Here is a 26,873-nt window from a genome sequence, read left to right on the forward strand (position 1 = left end):
GTCATGTTTGCCAGTGGCATTATATCATATTGATTATATATATATATATAGATTCTTTCATTCAAGAGTATAGAATATTTTACTGTTTCCTAAAGTCTTTTATCTCTTTCTTAATTTTTTTTTCAGTTTCATGGTATAGATCTCCTACTAATTTTGTTAAGTTGCTTTCTAGGTATTTAATTTTTTGACACCATTTTGACTAGGATAGACTCTTGAAACCTCTTTCTTTTCTAACTCATCATCATTATTATTATTATAGTACAAACATGTTTCTGTCTTTGAAGGAGGCCACTGTGCTGTATTGCTTTATTTTTTTCTAAGAGATTTTTTGTGAACTGTTCAGGAGCTTTTGATATCATGATATCATAATATCATGTCATATGCAAATAGAGGTCATTTGACTTAATATTTTCCACCTTGGGTCTCTTTGATTTATTACTCTGCCCTGGTTGCTATTGGTAAGGCCTCTAATACAATGTTAAATAAGAGTACAAGAATATGGACATCCTTGCCTTGTATCTCAGTGAGAATGCTTTTAGTTTTTCACCACTAAGGATAATATTGGCTGGGGACCATTTCATTGAAGAACATGAAGGTGTGGTACATATATACAATAGAACAATATTATATAACTATAAGGAATGATGAAATGATGACATACACTGCAACATGAATGGGACTAGAAAATACCTGGTTAAATGAAGTGAGCCTGAAGAAGGATAAATACAGCATGATACCACTTATATTTAAAAATAGCTACATGAGAGAATACAATTGTTTAAAAGAGTGTTTCCTAGAACACTTTTGGCTCCTAAGTATAGTGAGGAAAAGGAAAGAAATAGAGTGGAGTGGAAGAAAGATAGATGTGAAATAATGGTAGCAGGGGCCAAAGGGATTCAGGTACATTAGTGGTTTTAGGGAAGGATAGAACTAATACCCACACCATGGAGTCAACAACACTAAAATCTTGAAACACAAACTTTAACGCAAAACTTAAAATTGTACCTGTTAAAATGGCACTCTAGGAGGGGGATGTATGGGATGGATTCTGGGAACATTGGTGGAGAATGAATAACAGTGCTGGTGGGATTGGGGCTGAGACATATATTTAAAACTAAACTATGAATAATTTTGTAAATATCTTCAAATAAAAAATTTTAAAGAATAATATTGACTATGAGTTATTACACATTTTTGAAGGGGCTCAGGGGTAACTTCTAAACCTACATTCAGGAATTATTCTAGTGTTACTTGGGAGACCATATGGGATGCAAGGAATTAAACCTAGGTAAACTGCATACAAGGCAAACACTTTACCCTCTGCACTGTCTCTTCAGATCTGTAATTTTTATATTGGCATTCAGAATTTTTATTCCAAAGGTGAATAGCAAGATACAAAGAACCTCAGAAACACTGATTCAGTATCAATAGGCTAGTAAATATAGAGTTAGGATTTATATTTAAGTCCATGCTTATACCAATTGCTGTGCCTTTCTCTTAGATAGTGTACACCATGCATATCATTTGTAATTGCAGGAATAAGAAGAATCACTATCCTAGGTAATTTTGTATTCTTTTTGTTTGTTTGTGTATTTGTTTTGGGGCTACACCCGGCAGCACTCAGGTTACTCCTGGCTCTGCAGTAAGAAATTACCTCTGGCATGTTTGAGAAACCATAAGGGATGCTGGGGATCAAACTCAGGTTGGCCATATACAAGGTAAATGCCCTACCCTCTGTGCTTTTGCTCTGGCCCCCAGCCTTGTATTTTTAAGATTCTTTACAGTGTAGAGTTGGTGATGTTATATCCTAATAAACAAAAATATTAAGGAATATTTACCTCAAAAGAATAAATAGCATGCTTAGTTTTCTCAAATTGCCCTTATATACTTTGTGTTGATAAGGTCGATTTCTTAAATGAAGACTTGAATTTGAGAGCTATCACCCACTCCTTTATTTTTACTAAAAAAATGTATTCCCTCCCAACATTAACTGCTCTGACTTTTTTGTTCAGTTGAAATATGCGTGTTAACTTTGATGTAATTACTCCGAGGGTTGTAAAGCCGAAAAGGACTAAGGACTGACTGTGGGAAAAAATAACTATTAAAAAAAAAAGAAAGAAAGAACTTTCAACTGATAGGGCTTTTAAAAAGAGCTGTTATTATCTAATAGTCTCTGGTGCCAGCTAATTTGGTAGTTTACTGATTAGAGTGAGTTCTAGCTCTTTAAATCAACAGAAAGTTTTTTCTTTCTTTTCCACATACAGACATTTTAAAGAACACAAAAAAATGCACTTTGGGGGGTGGGAGCGTGTCGCTGGAGGTAAGGTGACTGCCTTGCAAGCACTAGCTGAAGACAGACCTTGGTTCAATCCCCTTACATCCCAAGGGAATGATCTCCCCAAGCCAGGAGTGATTTCTGAGTGCCTAGCCAGGAGTAACCCCTGAGCGTCAAATGGGTGTGGCCCCCCAAAGAACAAACAAAAAATGCATTTTTGAATCTGCCTGAAAGATCTCTTCCAACATTATCTTATAAGTTTTACAAAGATATAACAAAGTTAAAAGAATTTGACAGGTTATATCCATTTACTATCTCCACCTAGAACTTAACCATTTACATTTTACTGTATTTGTTTCATTATGTGTGTATATTTGTGTATGTCTTTTCTATCTTTCACCAATAAGTTTCTCTTATTTTATGATGCATTTTAAAAACACATTACATCTTCTAATTTTGACTAAGGTGTAATGAGCACATGGAAGTTTACTCCTTTCATTAATCACAACAAAATTTGGCAGAATATTGGGCCTGGAGAGAAAGCACAGTAGCGTTTGCCTTGCAAGCAGCCAATCCAGGACCAAGGTGGTTGGTTCGAATCCCGGTGTCCCATATGGTCCCCCGTGCCTGCCAGGAGCTATTTCTGAGCAGACAGCCAGGAGTAACCCCTGAGCAATGCTGGGTGTGGCCCAAAAACAAACAAAAAAAATTTGGCAGAATATTTAAGTCACCTATCAGTAGACACTCAAAGGTGAAGGAAAATTGGCAAACTGACAAAGAGCCTTGGGATTTGAGGAACCAAACAGCAATGAGCTATCTGATGTTTTACAGTCATGCTATATCTTATCCTGGATGCCCATTTTTTACATGGAAGCACTAGTGGCCACAGATTAAAAGAAAATTTCCAAGCCCAAAAAAAGCCTCATTTCTTTTATATGTATATATATATGTACATATATATATATATATTTAAACACCTTGATTGCATACATGATTGTGTTTGGGTTTCAGTCATGTAAAGAACACCACCCATCACCAGTGCAACATTCCCATCACCAATGTCCCAAATCTCCCTCCTCCCCACCCTACCCCCACCTGTACTCTAGACAGGCTCTCCATTTCCCTCATACATTCTCATTATTAGGACAGTTCAAAATATAGTTATTTCTCTAACTAAACTCATCACTCTTTGTGGTGAGCTTCCTGAGGTGAGCTGGAACTTCCAGCTCTTTTCTCTTTTGTGTCTGAAAATTATTATTGCAAGAATGTCTTTCATTTTTCTTAAAACCCATAGATGAGTGAGACCATTCTGCGTTTTTATCTCTCTCTCTCTGACTTATTTCACTCAGCATAATAGATTCCGTGTACATCCATGTATAGGAAAATTTCATGACTTCATCTCTCCTGACAGCTGCATAATATTCCATTGTATATATGTACCACAGTTTCTTTAGCCATTCGTCTGTTGAAGGGCATCTTGGTTGTTTCCAGAGTCTTGCTATGGTAAATAGTGCTGCAATGAATATAGGTGTAAGGAAGGGGTTTTTGTATTGTATTTTTGTGCTCCTAGAGTATATTCCTAGAAGTGGTATAGCTGGATCCTATGGGAGCTCGATTTCCAGTTTTTGGAGGAATCTCCATATCGCTTTCCATAAAGGTTGAACTAGATGGCATTCCCACCAGCAGTGGATAAGAGTTTCTTTCTCTCCACATCCCCACCAACACTGTTTATTCTCATTTTTTGTGATGTGTGCCATTCTCTGTGGTGTGAGGTGGTATCTCATCGTTGTTTTGATTTGCATCACCCTGATGATTAGTAATGTGCAGCATTTTTTCATGTCTTTTGGCCATTTGTATTTCTTCTTTTTCAAAGTGTCTGTTCATTTCTTCTCCCCATTTTTTGATGGGATTAGATGATTTTTTCTTGTAAATTTCTGTCAGTGCCTCGTATATTTTGGAGATTAGCCCCTTATCTGATGGGTATTGGGTGAATAGTTTTTCCCACTCAGTGGGTGGCTCTTTTTTTTTTATTTAAACACCTTGATTACATACATGATTGTGTTTGGGTTTCAGTCATGTAAAGAACACTACCCATCACCAGTGCAACATTCCCATCACCAATGTCCCAAGTCTTCCTCCTCCCCACCCGACCCCCACCTGTACTCTAGACAGGCTCTCCATTTCCCTCATACATTCTCATTATTAGGACAGTTCAAAATATAGTTATTTCTCTAACTAAACTCATCACTCTTTGTGGTGAGCTTCCTGAGGTGAGCTGGAACTTCCAGCTCTTTTCTCTTTTGTGTCTGAAAATTATTATTGCAAGAATGTCTTTCATTTTTCTTAAAACCCATAGATGAGTGAGACCATTCTGTGTTTTTCTCTCTCTCTCTCTGACTTATTTCACTCAGCATAATAGATTCCGTGTACATCCATGTATAGGAAAATTTCATGACTTCATCTCTCCTGACAGCTGCATAATATTCCATTGTGTATATGTACCACAGTTTCTTTAGCCATTCATCTGTTGAAGGGCATCTTGATTGTTTCCAGAGTCTTGCTATGGTAAATAGTGCTGCAATAAATATAGGTGTAAGGAAGGGGTTTTTTGTATTGTATTTTTGTGTTCCTAGAGTATATTCCTAGAAGTGGTATAGCTGAATCCTATGGGAGCTCGATTTCCAGTTTTTGGAGGAATCTCCATATCACTATCCATAAAGGTTGAACTAGATGGCATTCCCACCAGCAGTGGATAAGAGTTTCTTTCTCTCCACATCCCCACCAACACTGTTTATTCTCATTTTTTGTGATGTGTGCCATTCTCTGTGGTGTGAGGTGGTATCTCATCGTTGTTTTGATTTGCATCTCCCTGATGATTAGTGATGTGGAGCATTTTTTCATGTCTTTTGGCCATTTGTATTTCTTCTTTGTCAAAGTGTCTATTCATTTCTTCTCCCCGGGTGGCTCTTGTATCCTGGGCACTATTTCCTTTGAGGTGCAGAAGCTTCTCAGCTTAATATATTCCCATCTGTTAATCTCTGCTTTCACTTGTTTGGAGAGTGCAGTTTCCTCCTTGAAGATGCCTGTAGTCTCAATGTCCTGGAGTGTTTTGACTATATGTTATTCTATATACCTTATGGATTTGGGTCTGATATCAAGGTCTTTAATCCATTTGGATTTTACCTTCGTACATGATGTTAGCTGGGGGTCTATATTCAATTTTTTGCAAGTGGCTAGCCAGTTGTGCCAACACCACTTGTTGAAGAGGCTTTCTTTGTTCCATTTAGGATTTTTTGCTCCTTTATCAAAAATTAGGTGATTGTATGTCTGGGGAACATTTTCTGAGTATTCAAGCCTATTCCACTGATCTGAGGGCCTGTCCTTATTCCAGTACCATGCTGTTTTGATAACTATTGCTTTGTAGTAAAGTTTAAAGTTGGGGAAAGTAAATCCTTCCATATTCTTTTTCCCAATGATTGCTTTACCTATTCTAGGGTGTTGATTGTTCCAAAAGAATTTCAAAAGTGCCTGATCCACTTCTTTGAAGAATGTCATGGGTATCTTTAGAGGGATCGCATTAAATCTGTATAATGCCTTGGGGAGTATTGCCATTTTGATCATGTTAATCCTGCCAATCCATGAGCAGGGTATGTGTTTCCATTTCCGCGTGTCCTCTCTTATTTTTTGGAGCAGAGTTTTATAGTTTTCTTTGTATAGGTCCTTCACATTTTTAGTCAAGTTGATTCCAAGATATTTGAGTTTGTGTGGCACTATTGTGAATGGGGTTGTTTTCTTAATGTCCATTTCTTCCTTATTACTATTGGTGTATAGAAAGGCCATTGATTTTTGTGTGTTAATTTTGTAGCCTGCCACCTTGCTATATGAGTCTGTTGTTTCTTGAAGCTTTTTGGTAGAGTCTTTAGTGTTTTCTAAGTAGAGTATCATGTCATCTGCAAACAGTGAGAGCTTGACTTCTTCCTTTCCTATCTGGATTCCCTTGATATCTTTTTCTTGCCTAATCGCTATAGCAAGTACTTCCAGTGCTATGTTGAATAGGAGTGGTGAGAGAGGACAGCCTTGTCTTGTGCCAGAATTTAGAGGGAAGGCTTTTAGTTTTTCTCCATTGAGGATAATATTTGCCACTGGCTTGTGGTAGATGGCCTTAACTAGATTGAGAAAGGTTCCTTCCATTCCCATCTTGCTGAGAGTTTTGATCAAGAATGGGTGTTGGACCTTATCAAATGCTTTCTCTGCATCTATTGATATGATCATGTGGTTTTTATTTTTCTTGTTGTTGATGTTGTGTATTATGTTGATAGATTTATGGATGTTAAACCATCCTTGCATTCCTGGGATGAAACCTACTTGATCGTAGTGGATGATCTTCTTAATGAGGCATTGAATCCTATATGCCAGGATTTTGTTGAGGATCTTTGCATCTGCATTCATCAGTGATATTGGTCTGTAATTTTCTTTTTTGGTAGCATCTCTGTCTGGTTTAGATATCAAGGTGATGTTGGCTTCATAAAAGCTATTTGGAAGTGTTTCTGTTTGTTCAATTTCATGAAAGAGTCTTGCCAGGATTGGTAGTAGTTCCTCTTGGAAAGTTTGAAAGAATTCATTAGTGAATCCATCTGGGCCTGGGCTTTTGTTTTTGGGCAGACATTTGATTACCATTTTAATTTCATCAATGGTGATGGAGGAGGTGTTTAGATATGCTACATCCTCTTCTTTCAACCGTGGAAGATTATAAGAGTCCAAGAATTTATCCATTTCTTCCAGGTTCTCATTTTTAGTGGCATAGAGTTACTCAAAGTAGTTTCTGATTACCCTTTGAATCTCTGTCATATCAGTAGTAATCTCTCCTTTTTCATTCCTAATATGAGTTTTCACATTATGAAGCAGTTCCTTGGTGTTCCTGCCCTAGAATTGGCCTCTGGGAGAGCGAGTTATCTGGAACCTCTTTTTGGCTCACTCCCAAGAGTTTCACACAATAGGATAGTAGACAGACACACACAGGCAGCACTCACAATTTTTCACAGTCTGGCCCCACTGGGCAGGTGTAGTTTTGTGGATTTTCCCAGCCTTACGTCACAAACAGGGGACCTGGCTTCTGCAAAGCATACTTGGTTTTCACGTTATGGAGCAGTTCCTTGGCGTTCCTGCCCTAGAATTGGCCTCTGGGAGAGCGAATTTTCTGGAGCCTCTCTTCGGCCTACTCCCAAGAGTTTCACACAACAGGATAGTAGACAGACACACACGGGCAGCACTCACAATTTTTCACAGTGGGGCCCCACTGGGCAGGCATAGTTTCTGCCTGATTTTTTTATTGGAAGGACTAGTAAGGGAGAGTAGATAGAGCTGAAAGTTTAAAAAGGACAAGGTAGAGCTACTTTATTTACCTTTCTCAGTAAAGTCACCCCTTTCCCAAATGAAATTGACTACTGTTACTGGAAGTCACTGTGGTAAGAGCTTCTTTTATCCCCACCTCTATAGTAATGAGGTTCCTTTTTTTTTCTTAAGGTCTTTAGATTAAAATTGACTTTTCTTTTTCTTTGTTCCTCTCAGTATTGAGTAGCCCATCTACATGGAGTCTATTGAGAACTTCAACTTCTCTTTATGCCATGGAGTAATAGGAATAAAGTAATCCCTCTTTGTAGTAGAGACTGTAGTTAAACTCCAAATCCCCTTCCACTTAGAAGACAGTGCCTTACTACAGTAAACTCAGTGAATGGAACCATAACTTCCACTTCTGTCCTGTATGCAAGTATGTCTCTCTTCTCTAGCTAGTATTATATAGACCAGTTTTTCTCAGCATTTTTCTGACTGTGTCCCCCTTCTGACTTTGTTCCCTTCCTGTAGCTCTCTTGTCCTGCTGATTGATGCCCAGGTGTAATGCTATAGCACTAATATATGTAATTTTCACCTGTAGACCCTTTGGATTATCCTGATGGTACATAGTTGAGAAATATTAATGTAGGGACTGGAGAGATAGTACAGGGGTGTTTTCCTTGCACATGTCTGACCTGGGTTTGATCCCTGTCAAACCCTGACCCCCATCAGGAATGATTCCTGAGTGCAAAGACAGGAGTATCCCCTGAGCATTTCTGGGTGTGACCCAAAACCAAAAAGAGAAAAAATAAATAAATAATATAGATTGGAGTACTATTGTGGGGAGGTATCAGAATGCTACTGCAGGAGCTTTGTAATCTCACATTTAAATCACAGTACATATATGATTCATATTATATTTCCTAAACAGGCTGACTTCTAGAACAGAAGATTTAAACAAGAATGAGTTTTCTTTTCATTTTTGGTGTTTGGTTTGGTTTGGTTTGGGGGCCACTTATGACTTACTTCTGTCTCTGTGCTCAGGAATAATCTGGCAATGCTCAAGGAACCATGCACAGTGTGGAGATCAAATCAGGGTCAGCTACTTTTAAGCCAAGTGCTTTAATTCCTATACTGTCTCTCCAGCTCAAGGGAATAAGATTTTTATACTCCTTAAAATGTCCAGAATGCAGACCACAATTATTCATTATACATATTCAAATGTATTACATATCTTTAAGAAAAGACAGAAGGCATAAAAGTTTTAATATCAAATATTTAAGCAACCAAGTGATCATAACCAGGATAAATGTACAAAGTTCATCAAAATACTGAAAACTAAGGACAAAGTAAAAAGTCTGAAAAGCAGAGTAGTTGAATTGGAAATACTGAACCTGGGGTAAGTGGTTCAAATGAGGAGACAGGATACTGGTGAAGGTGGCCAAACTTGAGGGGGAAAACTTCTATAAAGCAACTAAAGAATGAAATGGGCATAGTTAAAACAAGATCATTTTCAAGGACAAATATTACTTGTTCTTCTATTTCTTCATCTTAAGCATTGTGGATCAGGATAGGAATTCAATAAATATGTACTGAAGAGAGTCTCCCAGTAGCCACCACATCACTGGCAGGAGCAAAGCCTGCCATCCAACCGCCCATACCCACTCCCAGTAACTCCTTCACCTTGGATTCTCCTCTTAGCTGTCCCACTGCTGGCTAACATCAAAGAAGGAACCCTTCACCACTCTTTAACAACTCAGCCTCCCACTTCCTCCCCGCCTCAATAACCCAGACACTGAAAACTCCAACTATTCCCTGAAGGCCACTACACTGCCTGCCAGTAGCAAAGAATAAGCCTATCCCAAACCCCATTAACTCTTAGTTTGTGGCATTTTAGTGTAAGATTAATTTTGGGTGAGGGATAGCCCTGGAGATACAAATGGCTGAGCCCTGGCCAACAAATAGCACTAGTAGCTTACAGAGGATCTTTTCTCACCTTCACTTCTGCATGGAAACCAAACCCTACTAGAAAAATTGTCCTGGAGTCTGGAGTAGTATGCAGCTAGAACTCCATTCCCCCAAATGATGTAGAATTAGGAACTGTGAAAATAATGGAAAAACTCAACTGCAGTTATTGGTTACAATGATTACAAAAATTCAGAAAAATGCTCAGCTACATAATATCTTTACTTTTATTTGTTTTCTTGGGCCTTTTGGGTAACATACAGTGATGTTCAATACTTCCTCCTAGTTCTTTGTTCAGAGATCATTTATGGAAGGACTGATGGATTATTTGGGATGCTAGGTATCAAACCCCAGTCATCCAGATGCATGGTGAGTGTCTTAACCATTGGGATGCCTCTAATTCCTACATCAAATATTTGCAAACTGCCTGAAGAAGACTTCAGAACAGCAATAATCCTCTTTTGTTTGTTTGGTTTTTGCTCCTCACCTGCTGACGCTGAGGGTTTACTCCTGGCTGTCTGCTCAGAAATCGCTCCTGGCTTGCGGCGGGGGAGGGGGGACCATATGGGATGCTGGGGGATAGAATCGTGGTCCAGCCTAGGCCCTACCGCTTGTGCCATCGTTCCGACCCTAGCAACAATTCTCTTGATGTTTAATTATCTAGAACAATATCAAAAAAAAAATCCCAGTCGAACAGAGATTCAATTAACTTGAAAAAGTCTGATGGAAGAAAACAAATCAAAACTCATTCAAATAGAACTAAAAGGAGGTAAAGAATACAGTAACATTCTCAGTAGTAAATTGATGAAACTGAAACTCTAATCCATGACCTCAAAGACAAGATACACAACTCCATCAATAAAGAAGAGAAATAGAAAAGAATTGAAGAAAAATGACTAATTATATCAAATCACAGAGCTTCTGCTTGAATGTTTAATTTTTTAAGTGTGTTTTAGGGGTTAGAGTGGTAGTATAGGTGCTTGCTTTACAGGCAGCTGAAACAGGTTCCAACCTTGGGTTATAACCACATGTGTTCAGGTAAGATCCTCAAGCACTGGTGCATGTGGCCTAAAATTCCTACTCCACCAAAAAAAAAAAAAAAAGTTTTAAATAAGTCATTTTGGACCATCTTATAGAATATAGGAAAGGGAGAAATTACCATTCCTGTTCCACTGAGTTAATACAATACTATTTTATTATATATAGGATTATACATAGTATTACATGGTATTTCCTTTATATTTCGAACTAGCTATTTTAAATTTGTTTTGTTTGGAGGGCAACACCAAGCAGTGCACAGGGGTGGTGCCTGGCTCTGCACTCAGGAATTAGGGGACCATATATGGCACAAGGATCAAACTCTGGTCATCGACATACAAGACAGGGACCTTATCCACTATACTGTGGCCTCAATTGCTTTCCTAATTATTTGGGGGTATTTAAAATTTATGGACAGCAGAAAATAAATATACACGCTAAATTGATAGCTATTCTTAAATTTTGTAGTCCCTTTTTCTGTATATTCGGATTTCATTTTTCCAGGCTTATTTGAGAGTTTATTGATATATATAGCATCTATAATTCTAAGTTGTACAATATGGTGATTTGACACACATATATTGCAAAAAATTAGTACATTAAGATTAGTTAACTCTTCTATCACCTCACACAAATTTTTTCTACCTCGCATTAAAATTTTTCTTTACATATATATTTTTTGTTTGTTTGGGGTTTTGGGGCCACACTCATTGACGCTCAAGGGGTTACTCCTGGCTATGGGCTCAGAAATCACTCCTGTCTTGGGAGACCATATGGGACGCCGGTGGATTGAACTGTGGTCTGCCCTATGCTAGCTGGGACAAGGCAGATGATACCTTACTGCTTGCACCACCGCTCCCACCGCTTTCTTTATATTTTTAAAAATTCTTTGTAAATGTCCTAATCCTGAATCAGTAATACAGATTTGACCTCTCTATCAGTATTTATTTCTTCTTGTTTACAACAATTTAGTAGATTTTGGGGGTTTAACTCTTTTTTTTTTTTTTTTTTTGGTTTTTGGGCCACACCCTGTGACGCTCAGGGGTTACTCCTGGCTATGCACTCAGAAGTTGCTCCTGGCTTCTTGGGGGACCATATGGGACGCCGGGGGATCGAACCGCGGTCCATCCTAGGCTAGCGCAGGCAAGGCAGGCACCTTACCTCCAGCGCCACCGCCTGGCCCCGGGGGGTTTAACTCTTAAGTAATTACTTTATTATTATTTTTTTTTGTTTTGGGGCCACACCCAGTGACGCTCAGGGGTTACTCCTAGCTATGCACTCAGAAGTCGCTCCTGTCTTGGGGGACCATATGGGACGCTGATGGATCGAACCGCGGTCCATCCCAGGCTAGCGCTGGCAAGGCAGACACCATACCTCTAGCGCCACCGCGCTGGCCCCCATAAGTAATTACTTAATTGTGAGTATAGGCAGGTATTTTGTTTGGTGCAACATCCTGTGGAGTTCAGTGCTGACTTTTGTCTCAGTGGTTGTAGCTTGCTTTGGGCAGTGCTCACGGAAGCATGTGATGCCAGAGATCAAACCCAGGCTCCTGTATACGAAGTATGAGCTCTGTATTTTGCATTATCTCCACCCTGGTATGATCATTTTTTAGGTTTATATTTTTCTGACTAAAGAAAAAGTCTATTGTACATTTTCATAGACATATGAAAAAAGTGTTCAGCCTTTTATTAGAGAGATGGAAATAGAACCACACCGGAGTAATTTGCTTCAAAAATATTAAAAAAACAAAACGTATGGACAAGTGTTTGGAGAAAGTGGAACCTTAGTGCACACTGATGATTGTAAATTGGTACAGGATTTATGGGAATTATAGAGATTCCTTTCAAAATGAAAATGGAAATGCTCTATGATCCTGTGATATTACTTCTAAGTGATTTATCAGAAAGATTTGAAAATATTATTCTTTAAAAACTTTTTATCCCATATTCAGAGTAACTTGATGTTGTCAAAATATGAAAAGTTTCGTGTTGTTTAGGGGAGTGGGCCTTCATGACACACCTATCAGTGCTCAAGGCTTACTCCTAGCTCCGTGTTTTGATAGATTCTGGCGGTGCTTGAGGGACCATATGTGATGCTAAAGATTGAACTGTGGTCAGCCATGTTTAGGCAAGCCTTAACTTCCATATTACCTTTCTAACCCAAAGTTTCCCCTTTTGGCTATTGTGGATAAAGAAATGGCATGTGTACTTAGTATACATACAGTTGCTGTTTAAAAACAAAGAAGATAAAACTGAGTTCTTACTGTACAAAATGGATAGAAGTTGAGATGATTATAATAAGTGAAGAAGTACGAGTATAAAGTTAATTAAGAATATAAAGTTAGGCCCCTAAATTTCCATAGTATTATAAACTAGTGCAAAAGAGGGAACTAATCCTCAGGAAAGTTGAATAAGTTGCCAATAATTTCACTGTTATAATAAATAAGCCAGCATTTGAACCATGTTTCTATAACTCAGAACCCATCACTATAATAAGTAAGGGAAATATGCTCTGAATTGTGAAAGTTTAGATATTTTTTTATAAGCTTCTTCTAGACAATTATGTTTTAACTTCCCAAGATAATTGAAAATTGTATCGAGGTTTAATTGTGTCGTGGTTAAATAATTCATATTAAATTTGAATTATGAATTTTTCCTTACTAGATTATAATTCCCACAAGACATGCTAGTCCATCCAAATGCACAGAAACATCCATCTTTCCCGTAACCATTCTTAGGAGCATTTGTTCCAGTGCGCTCTTAACAGAGTATAGTGACTAGCACTCTAACCATAGTTTCAAATCCTTAAAGTATGCTCAGAATGCCTTTCTTTAGAATATAATTGTACTTGAATCACTTTTCTGACTTCCAACTGTCTATTATATGTTGTGCCCTGGCACTCTTCCTTTATTTTTGTTGTAGTCTAAATGCCCAAACCTATGTACCCTAACCAGACGACAAATTTACACATAGGCATAGGCATTCTCTGTCTCAAAGAACTCCTTAAACATATATTTTTTCTTTTTTTTTTTTTTTGTGACACTCAGGGGTTACTCCTGGCTATGTGCTCAGAAATTGCTCCTGGCTCGGGGGACCATATTGGAAGCGAGGGATCAAACCAAGGTTCGTCCTGGATCTGCCACGTGTAAGGCAGAGGCCCAATGCTGTGCAATCACTCCAGCCAGCCTCAACATATATTTGTTTTTCATTTTATTTTACAGTCACACTCAACTATGCTTAGGACTTATCCTTGGTCTGCACTCTGGGATCACTCCTGGTAGGGGTGATAGAAAGTCTATGGTCGCTGGGGATCGCATGCAAAGCAATTCCCTACCCTCTGTTCTATCTCTCCAACACAAAATACATTTTGAAAAACAAAAGCAGACACAAAAAAATGTAACTATGTTCTTGCTAATCCAATACCTGTTTCACTTTTATTTTGTTGACATCTTAAGAAGACCCTTTTTATCTCTCAGTTTCCATAAAAATATTGCCTTCTCTGTGAAGCCTTCCCTACCCTCTCTACAGTTTTACAGGAGGATGTTAATCAATTTCCTTCTGACTCTTGAAACATGTTCTTTATGTCTTAGTAGAACCATAGAATTATATTTCAGTTTTTTAAATTAAATCACTGCAAAGATAAAAGTTAAAAAGTTGTTGATAGTTCATTTTCAGTTATACGGTGTTCCCATACCAGTCCCTTCACCAGTGATGATTTTCTACCACCAATTTTCCCATTTTATCTGTTTGTTTTACCTGTTCCTGGATAATAGACTTAGCTAGAAAGCTAGATCATTATGAGTTATTTACCTTCACCCACAGTACAGGATCAGTTACTATCTTCATTACAAATTAGGAACTTGATTTTAAGAAAAGAAATATAACTTGACCAGGTTAATGCAGCCAACAAGTTAAGGAATGAAGATTTGAACTAGGGTGTCTTGACTTCAGAGCTCATTCTTTTTATCCAGTATTGATGAGGAACAATTAGTCAGAAAGTAAGTTCTCTGAAGAATCACCAATAACTAGGAGAAAAATTCTTTATTTAGACCAAATTTAAGTGCTAAAAATGAAGTTGTAAAGAATATATTGTTAACCAGAAAGTGAATAAAGTCTCTTGGGAAAGTCTTGCAAATCATTTGAAAAGTGTTTGGTCATAGAGGCTCATCAGAATCTCCTGAGATCACTAAAGTTCAGTGACTGCAATGCTTTGAACAAGTAACCTTAAGCATTTTTTAAGAGCAGAAGAAAAGAGCTATTGTTTGAAGAATTATATGAATCATTTGACCTTTTTACAGAGTAGACCAAGTTTCAGATTAATCAATTAGCCTGCTTAAGAGTGGATTACTAGAAATTAACTAAGCTTGAACCAGAGCCCTAGTTTCTTGACTCCCACTTCAGTACCTCTTTCACCTATTTTAGAGAGTTTCTGTGTTCCATTTTGGAAAAAAAATGTTGGACCAAGCCAGAAATGAGTCTTTGAGGCTAACAGCTTGATGCTTTTGGAAGTGGTCAGCTTTTGCCTAACACCTGCTACTATTTTGAGCTCTCAGTTTTCTCAGAACTAAATACTGCCAACCAAAAAAGGTCAAGGCTATTATTTAGGCCTCCTAGGTCTATGCATTCACGTCTCTACTTGCAAGGGCAAATTATCAGTTCATCTCTGCTGGGCAGTTTGAACATAAGATTATATTAGCCCTTGTCTTAGACCTTATGTGTCTGCTGGTTTCTCTTACAATAAATGCACAAGCCTTGCTTTCAGGCTGGGAAAGGAGGGAAAAGACAGAAACCTAAATCAGTCTACTGATTTCTAATGTTATTTCTTTCTGTTTGTCTTTTAGGGCGATGAGGAAGAACCCAGGTAAGATAACACTGCTGCCTGTCTATTCTCAGAATTGAAGTAGAATGACATTTGTGGCCTTTTAATGCCCCGTGAAATATGGACAGCCAAGGAACAGCGCAGAAAAATGGATCTTCATCTTAAGCCAGGGCTTTGAAGATCTTATTTTGTAAGACTCCCATCTCCTTCCCCATCTGTGTCATTTCCTGCCTGTAACCTTCAGATAAAAGTAGACTTTAAAGTACGTAATGACAGCAACTTTGCTTTATTCTCTAGCACATTCTGAATGCCCTGTTAAGAAGAGTAGGCACCATATTTGAATGGTAATTAGGCCATCAGGTGGACTGACTAGATAAACTTTCACATTATTCTTTCTTGATTGAAATTGGATTTCTTTTATTTAATGGCCTATGGTTCCAGAACTCTTTATTTCTCACCAAAAAGTCTTTGTATCTGACTCAAGACACTTAGGTCATAGGTTTACAAAACTTTAGGGAAATAATGTTCATTTTTGCTTCTGTATCACCACATGAAATTTAAAAGTGCATTTTGTATAACAAAATTTGCTTCTGTATCACCACATGAAATCTAAAAGTGCATTTTGTTATAACAAAATTTGCTTCTTTATCACCACATGATATTTAAAAGTGCATTTTGTTATAACAAAGTTTTCTTTTGTATCACCATATGAAATTTAAAAGTGCATTTGGTATTTCAGCAAACCTTCAAATCAGGATATTTTCTTTTCCAATATTCAGTTCAGGTAGTGACAACAGGCTCTAGGAAATGCCATGGCATTTGTACAACGTAAAAAGCATTGTCCAGATTGGTCCCTACTGTCACACAGAACTAAGGATTATTAAGGTGAGGAGGTGATCGGAAAGGTCATCCAAGCCATTGCTGTTCAAACTTTAATTTTAGCAGGAGCATCTTTTTCAAATGGGCTTCAAATAGAATACCAACACATAAAAAGAAAAGGTATTTGAAGTTGAGGGCCACCTGTTCCTTTCGTTATGACAATATAGCCTGAGTGACCTAGGATATATTTAAGGGCTTACTTAAAACCTCGGGTTCCTTAAAACTTAGTTTGATGTGTTGGTAGTTGGGTTTGGGAGCACCATGTGCAGACTTAGGATAATGGTTCTGGGATCCTCATCCTCTGGTGCTGAGCATAGTATAACAGCACAGCAAATACAAAGTAGTAATTTGGTATCATTGTAAGCTTATTAACTAAAAAAAAAAAAACCTGTTTGAAAATTGCTTATCTAGTTCTCAATGACAGAAGCTACATTAATTGTCCAAAGGTATCTTAAGGAAAACCAGGATTTGTTTCCTGTCTGGTTTTATTTATAAACTATCAAATACACTTCCATTTTTAATGGAGGCTTTTTGGGGTCTTTTTTGCCACACCTTGTGGTGCTTAGGAGGTTATTTCTGGCTTTGTGGTCAGGAGTGATCTTTGTGCTCTGGGGACCATGTGTTGCACAAGGTTTCAAATGGGACCAGGCAAGGCATGTGCTACTCTCCTCTTCTATATGTGAGGACTCATATGGTTCCTTTTCCCCTTTTCTTCCCACATCCTATGTTCCATTCTTAGTCCCAACTGTTGTCCCACATTTGCTTCTGCTAATGAGTGTTTCCCTTCCCTGGGAACCATGATTCTCAGCCTTAATTCAGCTCCTTGTCTATTCTGGTGTAAACTAATCCTAACTTTAAATTTATAGAGCCTCAGGGAATTCCTCCAAAGACCATCTCAGCTATTCTTAGGAATAAGTTCCTTCTCAGTTGTGTTTCCTTCTTTCTCTGCCTTCTTCACTTACTTCATTTTCCTTCCCATTTTCCTTCTCCTTTTTTTCTCCTTCCCTGTCTTTATTCTCCTTTGCTTTCCTTTTCTTCTTCCTTTCTCTTTTTCTTTTTTTTCCCTTTGCCTCACTTCATCTTTCTTAAAATTTTCCTTTCCTTCCTTTTATTATCCTACTTGGTGTCAGGCACTGTGCTGTATATAAATGGTAATGAGGTATGTAAGTGGCAACTGAGACCTGACACCTGTTGTTATGGATCCTAAATGTAGCAGGAAATAGAACCATTTTACAGGCCACTTACTTGCTGTGGTCAAAATTGCTGTGATAAGGGACATTCAGGCTGCACTAGGAAAAACTCCTCAGTCAATTGTGTAAGATAAGAGGAGCCTTACCAGGAAAGGTGATTAACAAATGTCCAAAGAATGAGAAGGCAACTAATAGAGTAAGGATGCTGTAAGTGACTCAGGTGAAGTGGAAAGAAGGGAGAGATGCCAGCCTCAAGATGGAGGTCTGCTGTTTCCATCTCTACCTAGGTCACCAAAGAGGAGTTGGGGAATTTAGGACTGCTGAGAGTCTACAATTAGCCTCTACATAGGAAAATCTCATGAAGTAACCTTTGTTTCACTTGTTCTGCAAGGTGTGGGAAATAATCCCTGCCACAATATTTTTCAGGAGGCCATGGATCCATGCTAGAGCGAGGATTAGCTCTTTGCAGGAAAGGAAAGTCAGTACTTGTCCAGGCTTTTTGGCTCTGTTGCCATTCCCTCAGAAAAAAATTTCAGGAGGAGATGAATAGTAAAATAAAATTAATTTATTTAGATATTCTTAAGTGGGGGAGAGAAAGACAGAGATAAATCATGCTGAGAATATATATCTCAGGTAGGTAGGCAGGCCATCCCCCAGAATGGGAGATGTGCTGCTTGCCTTTGCAAGTTGTTTTCTTTAGATTTTTCTCCCAAGCTGATTCCATGCAGGGCCTTCTACCTAGATAAGAGTCTGTTGCTACAGAAATGTCAAGGAGAAGAGTTTAAAACTTTGGTGGTCCCCCTTCATGTTGTTATCAAAACCCTTTGTTCCTGCTGAAGCTTCTATCTGCTGGGGGTTCAGCCTTCTCTGGGCTTGTACTAGCACCAGTTAGAGTCTGATAGTATCTCAGTCCATGTGTCCATAAAGTGGGTCCCACATTAATGCTGTTATCTGTCTTAGTGACAGAGTAACTTCTTCAAATTCCTTCTTGGTTTTTATTACATCTTGAAAACTCATTGCCAGGGTACCCCTATTTACTTGCCTGGTTCAAGGGAGTAGCTAGTTATTCTAGGAAGAGGGAATAACTCATATTAAAGCTCCAGACAAGAGAACAGTGGAAGACAAAAAAACAGAGGCTCATTTAGGCTCTTTTAAACCTTAAGATATTTGAGCTCAGAGCAGGATATATTTAAGGGCTTACTTAAAACCTCGGGTTCCTTAAAACTTAGTTTGATGTGTTGGTAGTTGGGTTTGGGAGCACCATGTGCAGACTTAGGATAATGGTTCTGGGATCCTCATCCTCTGGTGCTGAGCATAGTATAACAGCACAGCAAATACAAAGTAGTAATTTGGTATCATTGTAAGCTTATTAACTAAAAAAAAAAACCTGTTTGAAAATTGCTTATCTAGTTCTCAATGACAGAAGCTATATTAATTGTCCAAAGGTATCTTAGGGAAAACCAGGATTTGTTTCCTGTCTGGTTTTATTTATAAACTATCAAATACACTTCCATTTTTAATGGAGGCTTTTTGGGGTCTTTTTTGCCACACCTTGTGGTGCTTAGGAGGTTATTTCTGGCTTTAGCATTTTTATGGTGGTGAGATGAGGTGAGGTAAGGTAGCATCTACTGGGACCAAAGTATCAACACTGTTGTAAACATATTACCTAAACTATAATAACATTTTGAAATGATTTTTTAAATATTTTAGTGGAAAGAAATTAAAGAACTTAAGCAGGAATTAACCTGGATAGACTTACTTTTTGGAAATCTTCCTCCTGGGTGGAAAATGAATTGGATGTGGGTTAGTCTAAGAAACTAGTTATACTAGACTAGAGATAACAAGAACTTAAACTAGTATCTTCCCTAGTTACTGATCAGGTTTTTATATTACACAAATCTTTGGTTCAATTCATTCTTTAGTTCTTGACCTCTACTACACTCAAGATTAACACTAGATCCTTAACATTTAGGCCAAGCAGAGACCTAGATGATCATCCCCATAAAATTCAAACAAGACCAAAATAAAGAAAAGACCTTAGCAGATGTAATGTGTAGATGCCACTAGGTAGATATGACATTTCTGTCTTGAGAGAGTCCTATTAAGATGAACTCATTCATCTTCTCTTTATGGCTACTTTCCAGAATCCCTTTGATTAAGAGAATACAGAGACCTCATGAAGAGATTAACTCCTTTCAAAGATACTATTCAGTGTGTGATACTGGCATTAAAGTTTAATTGCAGATGCCTTCAAATCATTTTAACAAGAGTGGTGAAGCATGGAGCTTTGTTACTAACAACTGAGATGCCAGGCTTTCTCTCCTGATTCAAGCTGCTATGGTTGTCAGGAGGAATTCTCTGGAACTGGGACTCAACAGACCCTTCTTTTTTGAACAGTGAACACTTGAAAAACATGTTACAATTTGACAGAAAGAATAATAGTCAGCTTTTCTTTTTAGTCTTTAAGTTCATATTTGTTGATTCCATTCAGTTAGTTTGTGTTGAACTACCATTTGGCTCTCTGTGTCCTAATTAAGAATTAAGAGAAGCACCCAGAGAGATAGCACAGCGGCATTTGCCTTGCAAATAGCCAATCCAGTGCCAAAGGTGGTTGGTTCGAATCCCGGTGTCCCATATGGTCCCCTGTGCCTGCCAGAAGCTATTTCTGAGCAGACAGCCAGGAGTAACCCCTGAGCACCGCCGGGTGTGGCCCAAAAACCAAAAGAAAGAAAGAAAGAAAGAAAGAAAGAAAGAAAGAAAGAAAGAAAGAAAGAAAGAAAGAAAGAAAGAAAGAAAGAAAGAAAGAAAGAAAGAAAGAAAGAAAGAAAGAAAGAAAGAAAGAAAGAAAGAAAGAAAGAAAGAAAGAAAGAAAGAAAGAAAGAAAGAAAGAAAGAAACAGGTGGGGATGGGGGAGGGAAAGAGGAGACATCTATTGCAGGAAGGGTACACTGGTGAAGGGTGGTGTACCTTGTATGACTGAAACCCAACAATGAATATTTTTGTAACCACAGTGATTAAAAAAAGACTTCAGGGCACATTGCCTTTGATCTGAAATTTCTCTTATTTATGATATACACTGTACCATTTCAGTTAGCCAAACAGCATTTTAGTCCAAAGGCTTCTGAACAGCCAACAAGCTTAAATTCAGGTTTGATGTGCTGAGAAGACTAAAAGCAAGTGAAGGTCTGTCTTCACAGGGGAGAAAGAGAAAAGAATCTGGAGACCTGGAGATCTAGGCCTGCTTGTATAGTTAGATTCCTTTGCTAGTTTTTTTCCCCACATGATTAAAAGCCTGCTGTCTGTACTAAAGTTCAGGAAGAATTGGATTCCAACTATTCTCCACAGTGGCAGAAACAAAGGAAAATTCTTGTTTTATTGAAATGTATTTGTCTGTAATAGATCTGTGCTTTCCTCCCTTCCTACCAGCTGGAATCTCTCCTTACCTCTTTTCAATGTTGACTTTCTAGCTATTTGAAGCAGAATGACCCAAAAGTTGTGCTTTTGATCATTTATATTCCTTAATCTGAATTCTACTGTACATTTATACTAAATATCAGCAATAATAATCAAAGCTATCATTTATTGAAGGTGTATGCTCAGTAAGATTAACTTGCCCTCTATCAAGCAGGCTCACAAGCTGAGACTTGAGTCTAGCATGGCTTTTTTAAGGTTCATGCCCTCAACCAACATTTGGACTATCTCCAAGAGCCCAGTACATTTTTCTTTATTAGTCTTAGTGAATGCAGAAAGAATTTACCCACAGTCTTCAGATCACTTTGGTCTTGTTCCTCTAATCTGGGAATTCTTATTTTCTTTGACATAGAATTGTTGTGGTTTAGTTTTCTGTAAGCTCCCTTTCTGTCTGTCATTGAGACTTTCATGATAGATATTCCTTTATCTCATGCTTACACAATGAGAGTTAGCAGAAAATGAGAGTGCCTTTAGACTTTTTGGGAGCAAACAGCCAAACTTGGCTTTCATGTCAGAGAAAACCCATCCATTGTGTCTCCATTTTCAAATCTATGATAGTTATATAGATGTCAAGAATTCTGGGAGTGCATGGAAGAACAAAAGTCCTAATATGTAGAACATGAATATTAACTGCTGTGGAGTCATCTTTTAAGAGGGTGTCTTTGAAGTTCAGAGTGATTTTTTTAAGCAAAAAAAAAAAAAAAAAAAGCAATTTACACTCTTGGCAGCAATTTTCTGTCTTCTCTATGCTATTATGGGAGATCTTGTGTTCACTCTCACACAGATTGGTTCCCTCTCTACTCCTGCCAGAGCCTGCTGAGAAGTAATATATATTCAAGGAGAGGGGGTGGCAATATGATCTGCTCCCTTGAAAGCTGTTGTATAGTGGGAGGAAGTCAGAGAGGGAAGGACCCTTCAACTTTTGTCCTCAGAGGAGAAAGGAATAAGATCAGTATTAGGGTTTGATTTGTTGTTGAGATTTTCTTTGATTTAAAAAAAAATAATGAGGAAGAAAATGTTTTTTGAGTAGTAATAGCTAAATGGAAGTTTGTAGAATTTTCATCTTCTGAACTGGCTCTTATTTAGGCAAAAAAAAACTCCTGCTGAGATGAGTGTGAATCTGACCCATGTTGATACTTTGCTCAAACAGAAAGCTTGTCCTGACCCAGTTGGAGTTCTAGGAGAGGTTGCAGCAGACCCACCTTCTTCTGTTATTGGTCTGCCTGCAATTGGTGATGTGACCTTGTACAAGTCCTTTAACCTTCTTTCCAATAGTCTTGTTTTTATTTACCTATAAATACTTGTCTTTGGTCCACTCACTACCAATATTTTAAGATATGGTTGTGCAAAGGAATATATGCTTATGTTAAATACCAAGTAAAAAGAATCCTGGCCCTGGGCGTGACTTATTGGCAAAATGCCTTGCTGTCAGATGGCAGTCTCATCTCTAGCATCTCTCACAAGTCTACTCTAATACCAGGAGCACTAATATTCTTTTAATATTCAGTTATAACACAGCAAGTGAGGTACTACAACTAAAAGTGTGAACCCTCCAGTGTGAGACCACTCGAATCATTAATGTGTGTCTCTTAGTCATTGCAGCAGCATTGAGGACAGGAAGAGGGAGACTCTGCATAGATTCTATAATGAGGTAGGGCTTTTCTTCAACCTTCTAGGTTTTTTTCTTGAAAAATATTCTTGAGTCTGTGTGTTAAGTCTTCCCCCATCCTTGCACTCTAAAATAATAACCGTATGCTTAAAGATATGGCATTTTCTGAGTACTTAGTTTTTAATGGGACTAAGTCAGTAATACACGTAAGTTTCTTTTTGTCTTCTAATAATATAAATTTCATTTATCTTCATTTCAGAAGACATAACTGGAAACCAAAGAAAATTACATTCATACTAGTTGCCTGGAATGGACTATTGGAGCTGCTTATTGTAAAGAAGTAGGGTTCCAACTTCTAAGTTAACCTTTGGCACAGAGATTCTCTTAGTTCACATTTCTCACTTCTGAATACAGAACTGACTTTGTTTTCCCCTGCTGATGTAGATTGTTTATCCTTTAGTCATCCCAATGATGGATGAACCATGCTATGCATTGTGCTGCCTATCTATAATAAAAGCAACCTTACTTACTTGAGTAATTGATTCGCAGTTACTTTTCCGTAAGAGTCACAACTTTATTTTATTTTATTCATATTGGTATGTAATCAGAGAATCCATTCACAGCTGGAAAATTCAGCTGAGGTGGTTCTCATTTATTCCATCTGTCTCATACTAGATATGCTGGCTAGGAGCATCCTGTATTCTAACATATGTCTGCTTGCCTTTTCTGGCTTCATAGTGGTAAGAAAAAAGACCCAGTCGAAGGGCTGTAGATGTCCCTTTACATTATGTGGTTTTACTCTAACTTTTGTTTGCTCTACAACACAGTGGCTTAAATGGTTTAAATAAGGCCAACCTTATTTTTATCTTTGATGTTCAAGCTTATCAATGCAATATTTACCTCTGGGATCTCTTTTTTTAATCATTGAAATAAGAAAGATTGCAGATGAATTCTCTCATTTATTTTTTCATAAACCGTTTCAAGTGTCTACTTTGTTTCTAGCCACCATGCTAATCCTCAGGATATGAAGATGTTAAAAATTTTGTACCTGCATTTAACTAGACCTCTAAGTCTAGTTTGAAAAAGTATTTAGTGAAAGCAAAATTAATGTCAAATTTAAGTTATGCATTATTATAAAATACTCACGTTATGCCAGTTTTGGGTCAGGAGTATTTTCAACAGTTACACACATGATCTTCTTTATTTCTCACAGTAGTCCTAATAAGTGATTACATTTTTATATTCATTTATCATCTGAGGGGAAATAACTGACATATTTTACAGAGAGTTTGAAGACACATAAGGTCACACAGTTAAAAAGGCAGCAGAGCTGACTTTCAGATTCAAGAATCTAACTAGAGAATGCCATCTCTTAACCTTAATCTTAACATAATCTTAACCATAGTAATACTCTGTTATGTGCATTGAGTAAAGAATGGGACTAACTCAGAATGTGAATTGGAAAAGATGGTCTTTATGCAACAGCTAGATGGATAATTGGCATAGACTTTTCTTTATCCAGTGGAAAGTCTCTCTCTAGACAGAGGTGGGAAATGGTGAATAATTTCGTGAATGGACCCTGGGAGGAAATGAGAGTAAAGATAGGTTAATCTGCCTTGTAAAAGTTCTTATACACCATATTAAGGTGCCAAAAGATCTTTACCATTTCCTTTTAGGCTTTTTGACCACTTGCTTTTCCTTTCCGTATAGATTAGACAGTCTTCTAAATTTTATTTGGTTTCTGCCTATAGTCTATAATTCATTTTTTATTATAGGTTTATGGGTTATATTCTTTATTATTCTATTTTCCTTTTTAATAGCATATTTTTGAAGTTAGAGCAATAATACAGTGATAAGAATGCTTGTTTTGTCAACCCAGGTTAGATTCTCAGAGTCCACTGGTCCCCCAATCCTCCTCCAGGAATAATACCTAAATGTAAAGCCAGTTATAATCCCTGAGCATTGCTGGGTGTAGCCCAAATACAAAACAAATAAAAGTGTGTACATCTTATTATAATGACAAGACAAATATTCTGTGAAATATTTAAAGTATTCTAAAGACAGATACTGGATTATTTCACTCATAAATGACATGTAAAGAAATAGATTAGTTATAGTTCAATGAAAACAAATCCCTACCTATGAATAGTGATGGAGGAACTTTCATGGGGGTAGATGTGCTACAGTAGCACATATAAATCATGGTACCTCAGTAACATTTTGATATCAAAATCCAAATCTATAGACTCTTATAATAGAATTTAGGTTAAGTGAAAAGACAGTGGGAAGATGATAGTATAGATAGATATGATAGAATAGATATTGGCACTTGGTGTTAGGATAGTGGGTATAATATACTAACATTGTACCCCTAATATATATAGTGGTATCAGAAATTTCCAAAATTGTTTGACCTATACTCTTTTCAGGAAAAAAATTACGTAGTGTCCTTGGAAAAGTAATTTCCTAATCCAAAAAAAAATAAATAAAAATAAAAAGGTGAAAATCTCCTTTGGGTTTTATTCGTCTAGATTAAACAAGAAACTGAGATAGATGGGAATATATTAAGCTAAGAAACTTCTGCACCTCAAAGGAAATAGCACCTAGGATACAAGAGCCACCCACTGAATGGGAGAAATTATTCACCCAATACCCATCAGATTAGGGACTAATATCTAAAATATACAAGGCACTGACAGAACTTTACAAGAAAAAAAAACCTAATTCCATCAAAGATATGAGAAGAAATGAACACTATGTCAAAGAAGAAATATAAATGGCCAAAAGGCACATGAAAAAATGTTCCACGTCACTAATCATAAGGGAGGTGCAAATCAAAACAACTATAAGGTATCATCTCACTTCACAGAGATTGGCGCACATCACAAAGAATGAGAACAAGCAGTGCTGGTGGGATGTGGAGAGAAAGGAACTCTTATTCACTACTGGTGGGAATGCTGTCTAGTCCAGCCTTAATAGAAAATAATATGGAAATTCCTCCAAAAGCTGGAAATTGAGCTCCCATATGATCCAGCTATAGCACTCCTAGGGACATACCATAGGAACACAAAAATACAATTCAAAAATCCTTTATTCACACTTATATTCATTCAGCACTATTTACAATAGCCAGACTCTGGAAACAACCAAGATGCCTTTCAACAAAGGAATGACTAAAGAAACTGTAGTGCATATGGAATATGTATGCAGCCATCAGGAGAGATTAAGTCATGAGTCAGAGGGAGATAGACACATAATAGTCTCACTTATCTATATGTTTTTTTTAAATGAAGACATTATTATAATATTCCCAGAGACAATAGAGTTTAGGGCTAGAAGGACTGGCTCACATTATGGATCTCATCACAAAGAGTGGCTAATGCTATTAGGAAAATAACTACACTAACAACTAGCATGACAATGTTAATGAATGAGAGAAGTAGAATGCCTGTCTCGAATACATGCAGGGATGGGGGGGGGAGAGATAGACAGGGGCATCTGTGGTGGGAATGTTGCACTGGTGAAGAAGGGTGTTCTGTTTATGACTGAAACCCAACTACAATCATGCTTGTAATTATAGTGCTTAAATAAAGATTTTATTTAAAAAAAAAAGAATTGTAAACAGGGGCCAGACTGATAGCATAGCAGTAGGGTGTTTGCCTTGCATGTGGCCAACCCGGAGGAACCCAAGTTCGATCTCCAGCATCCCATATGGTCCCCTGGGCCTGCCAGGAAAGATTTCTGATTGCAGAGCTAGAAGTAACCATTGAGTGCCTTTGAGTGTGGCTCCCCAAAAAACAACAACAACATAAAAAGTATTGTAAGCAAAAAAGAAAGAAACAGTTAAAGTAGCTGTAAAAGGAAATTGATTTGTATCTTATTAAACCCTTATTTTGATAGTTTTTGCCTTCTAAATTAAAACCAAGTTTGGAAAGTAATAATCTAGTTCATTTTGAATTGCTAGGCTAACAAGAATACTAAAGCACCATATAGATTTTCAAAGTGGATTCAAGGCTATAGGTGTTTTACTTAAATACTAGTTAAAGATTTTCAGTTAACACTTGAACATACTATTGTGGACTATTCAAATCCAATTTTAGGCAGATATTTTTTTCTGTTGGGTGGGATTTTGTAATTATAGGTGGATTTTGTTTTGTTTTGTTTTGCAACCATACTTGGTGATGCTCAAAGATTACTCCTGGCTCTGCACTCAGGAATTAGTCCTCGTGATGCTTGAAAGACCATATGGGATGCTGGAGATTGAACTTGTATTGGCTGCAAACTAGGCAAGTACCCT

General features: G+C 37.6%; 1 protein-coding gene across 1 annotated transcript in view; it reads left to right on the forward strand.

Moving 5' to 3' along the window:
- The window catches only part of TRIM44 (tripartite motif containing 44), a 152,392-nt gene that overhangs the window by 73,876 nt on the left and 51,643 nt on the right, over positions 1–26,873 (forward strand). Inside the window, exon 4 of the mRNA XM_049779747.1 lies at positions 15,450–15,469. Within this exon, the coding sequence (XP_049635704.1) occupies positions 15,450–15,469 (20 nt within the window). The remainder of the gene's footprint in view (positions 1–15,449; positions 15,470–26,873) is intronic.

The sequence above is a fragment of the Suncus etruscus genome, chromosome 9 (genome assembly GCF_024139225.1).
Source record: "Suncus etruscus isolate mSunEtr1 chromosome 9, mSunEtr1.pri.cur, whole genome shotgun sequence".
NCBI classification, from domain to species: Eukaryota; Metazoa; Chordata; class Mammalia; order Eulipotyphla; family Soricidae; genus Suncus; species Suncus etruscus.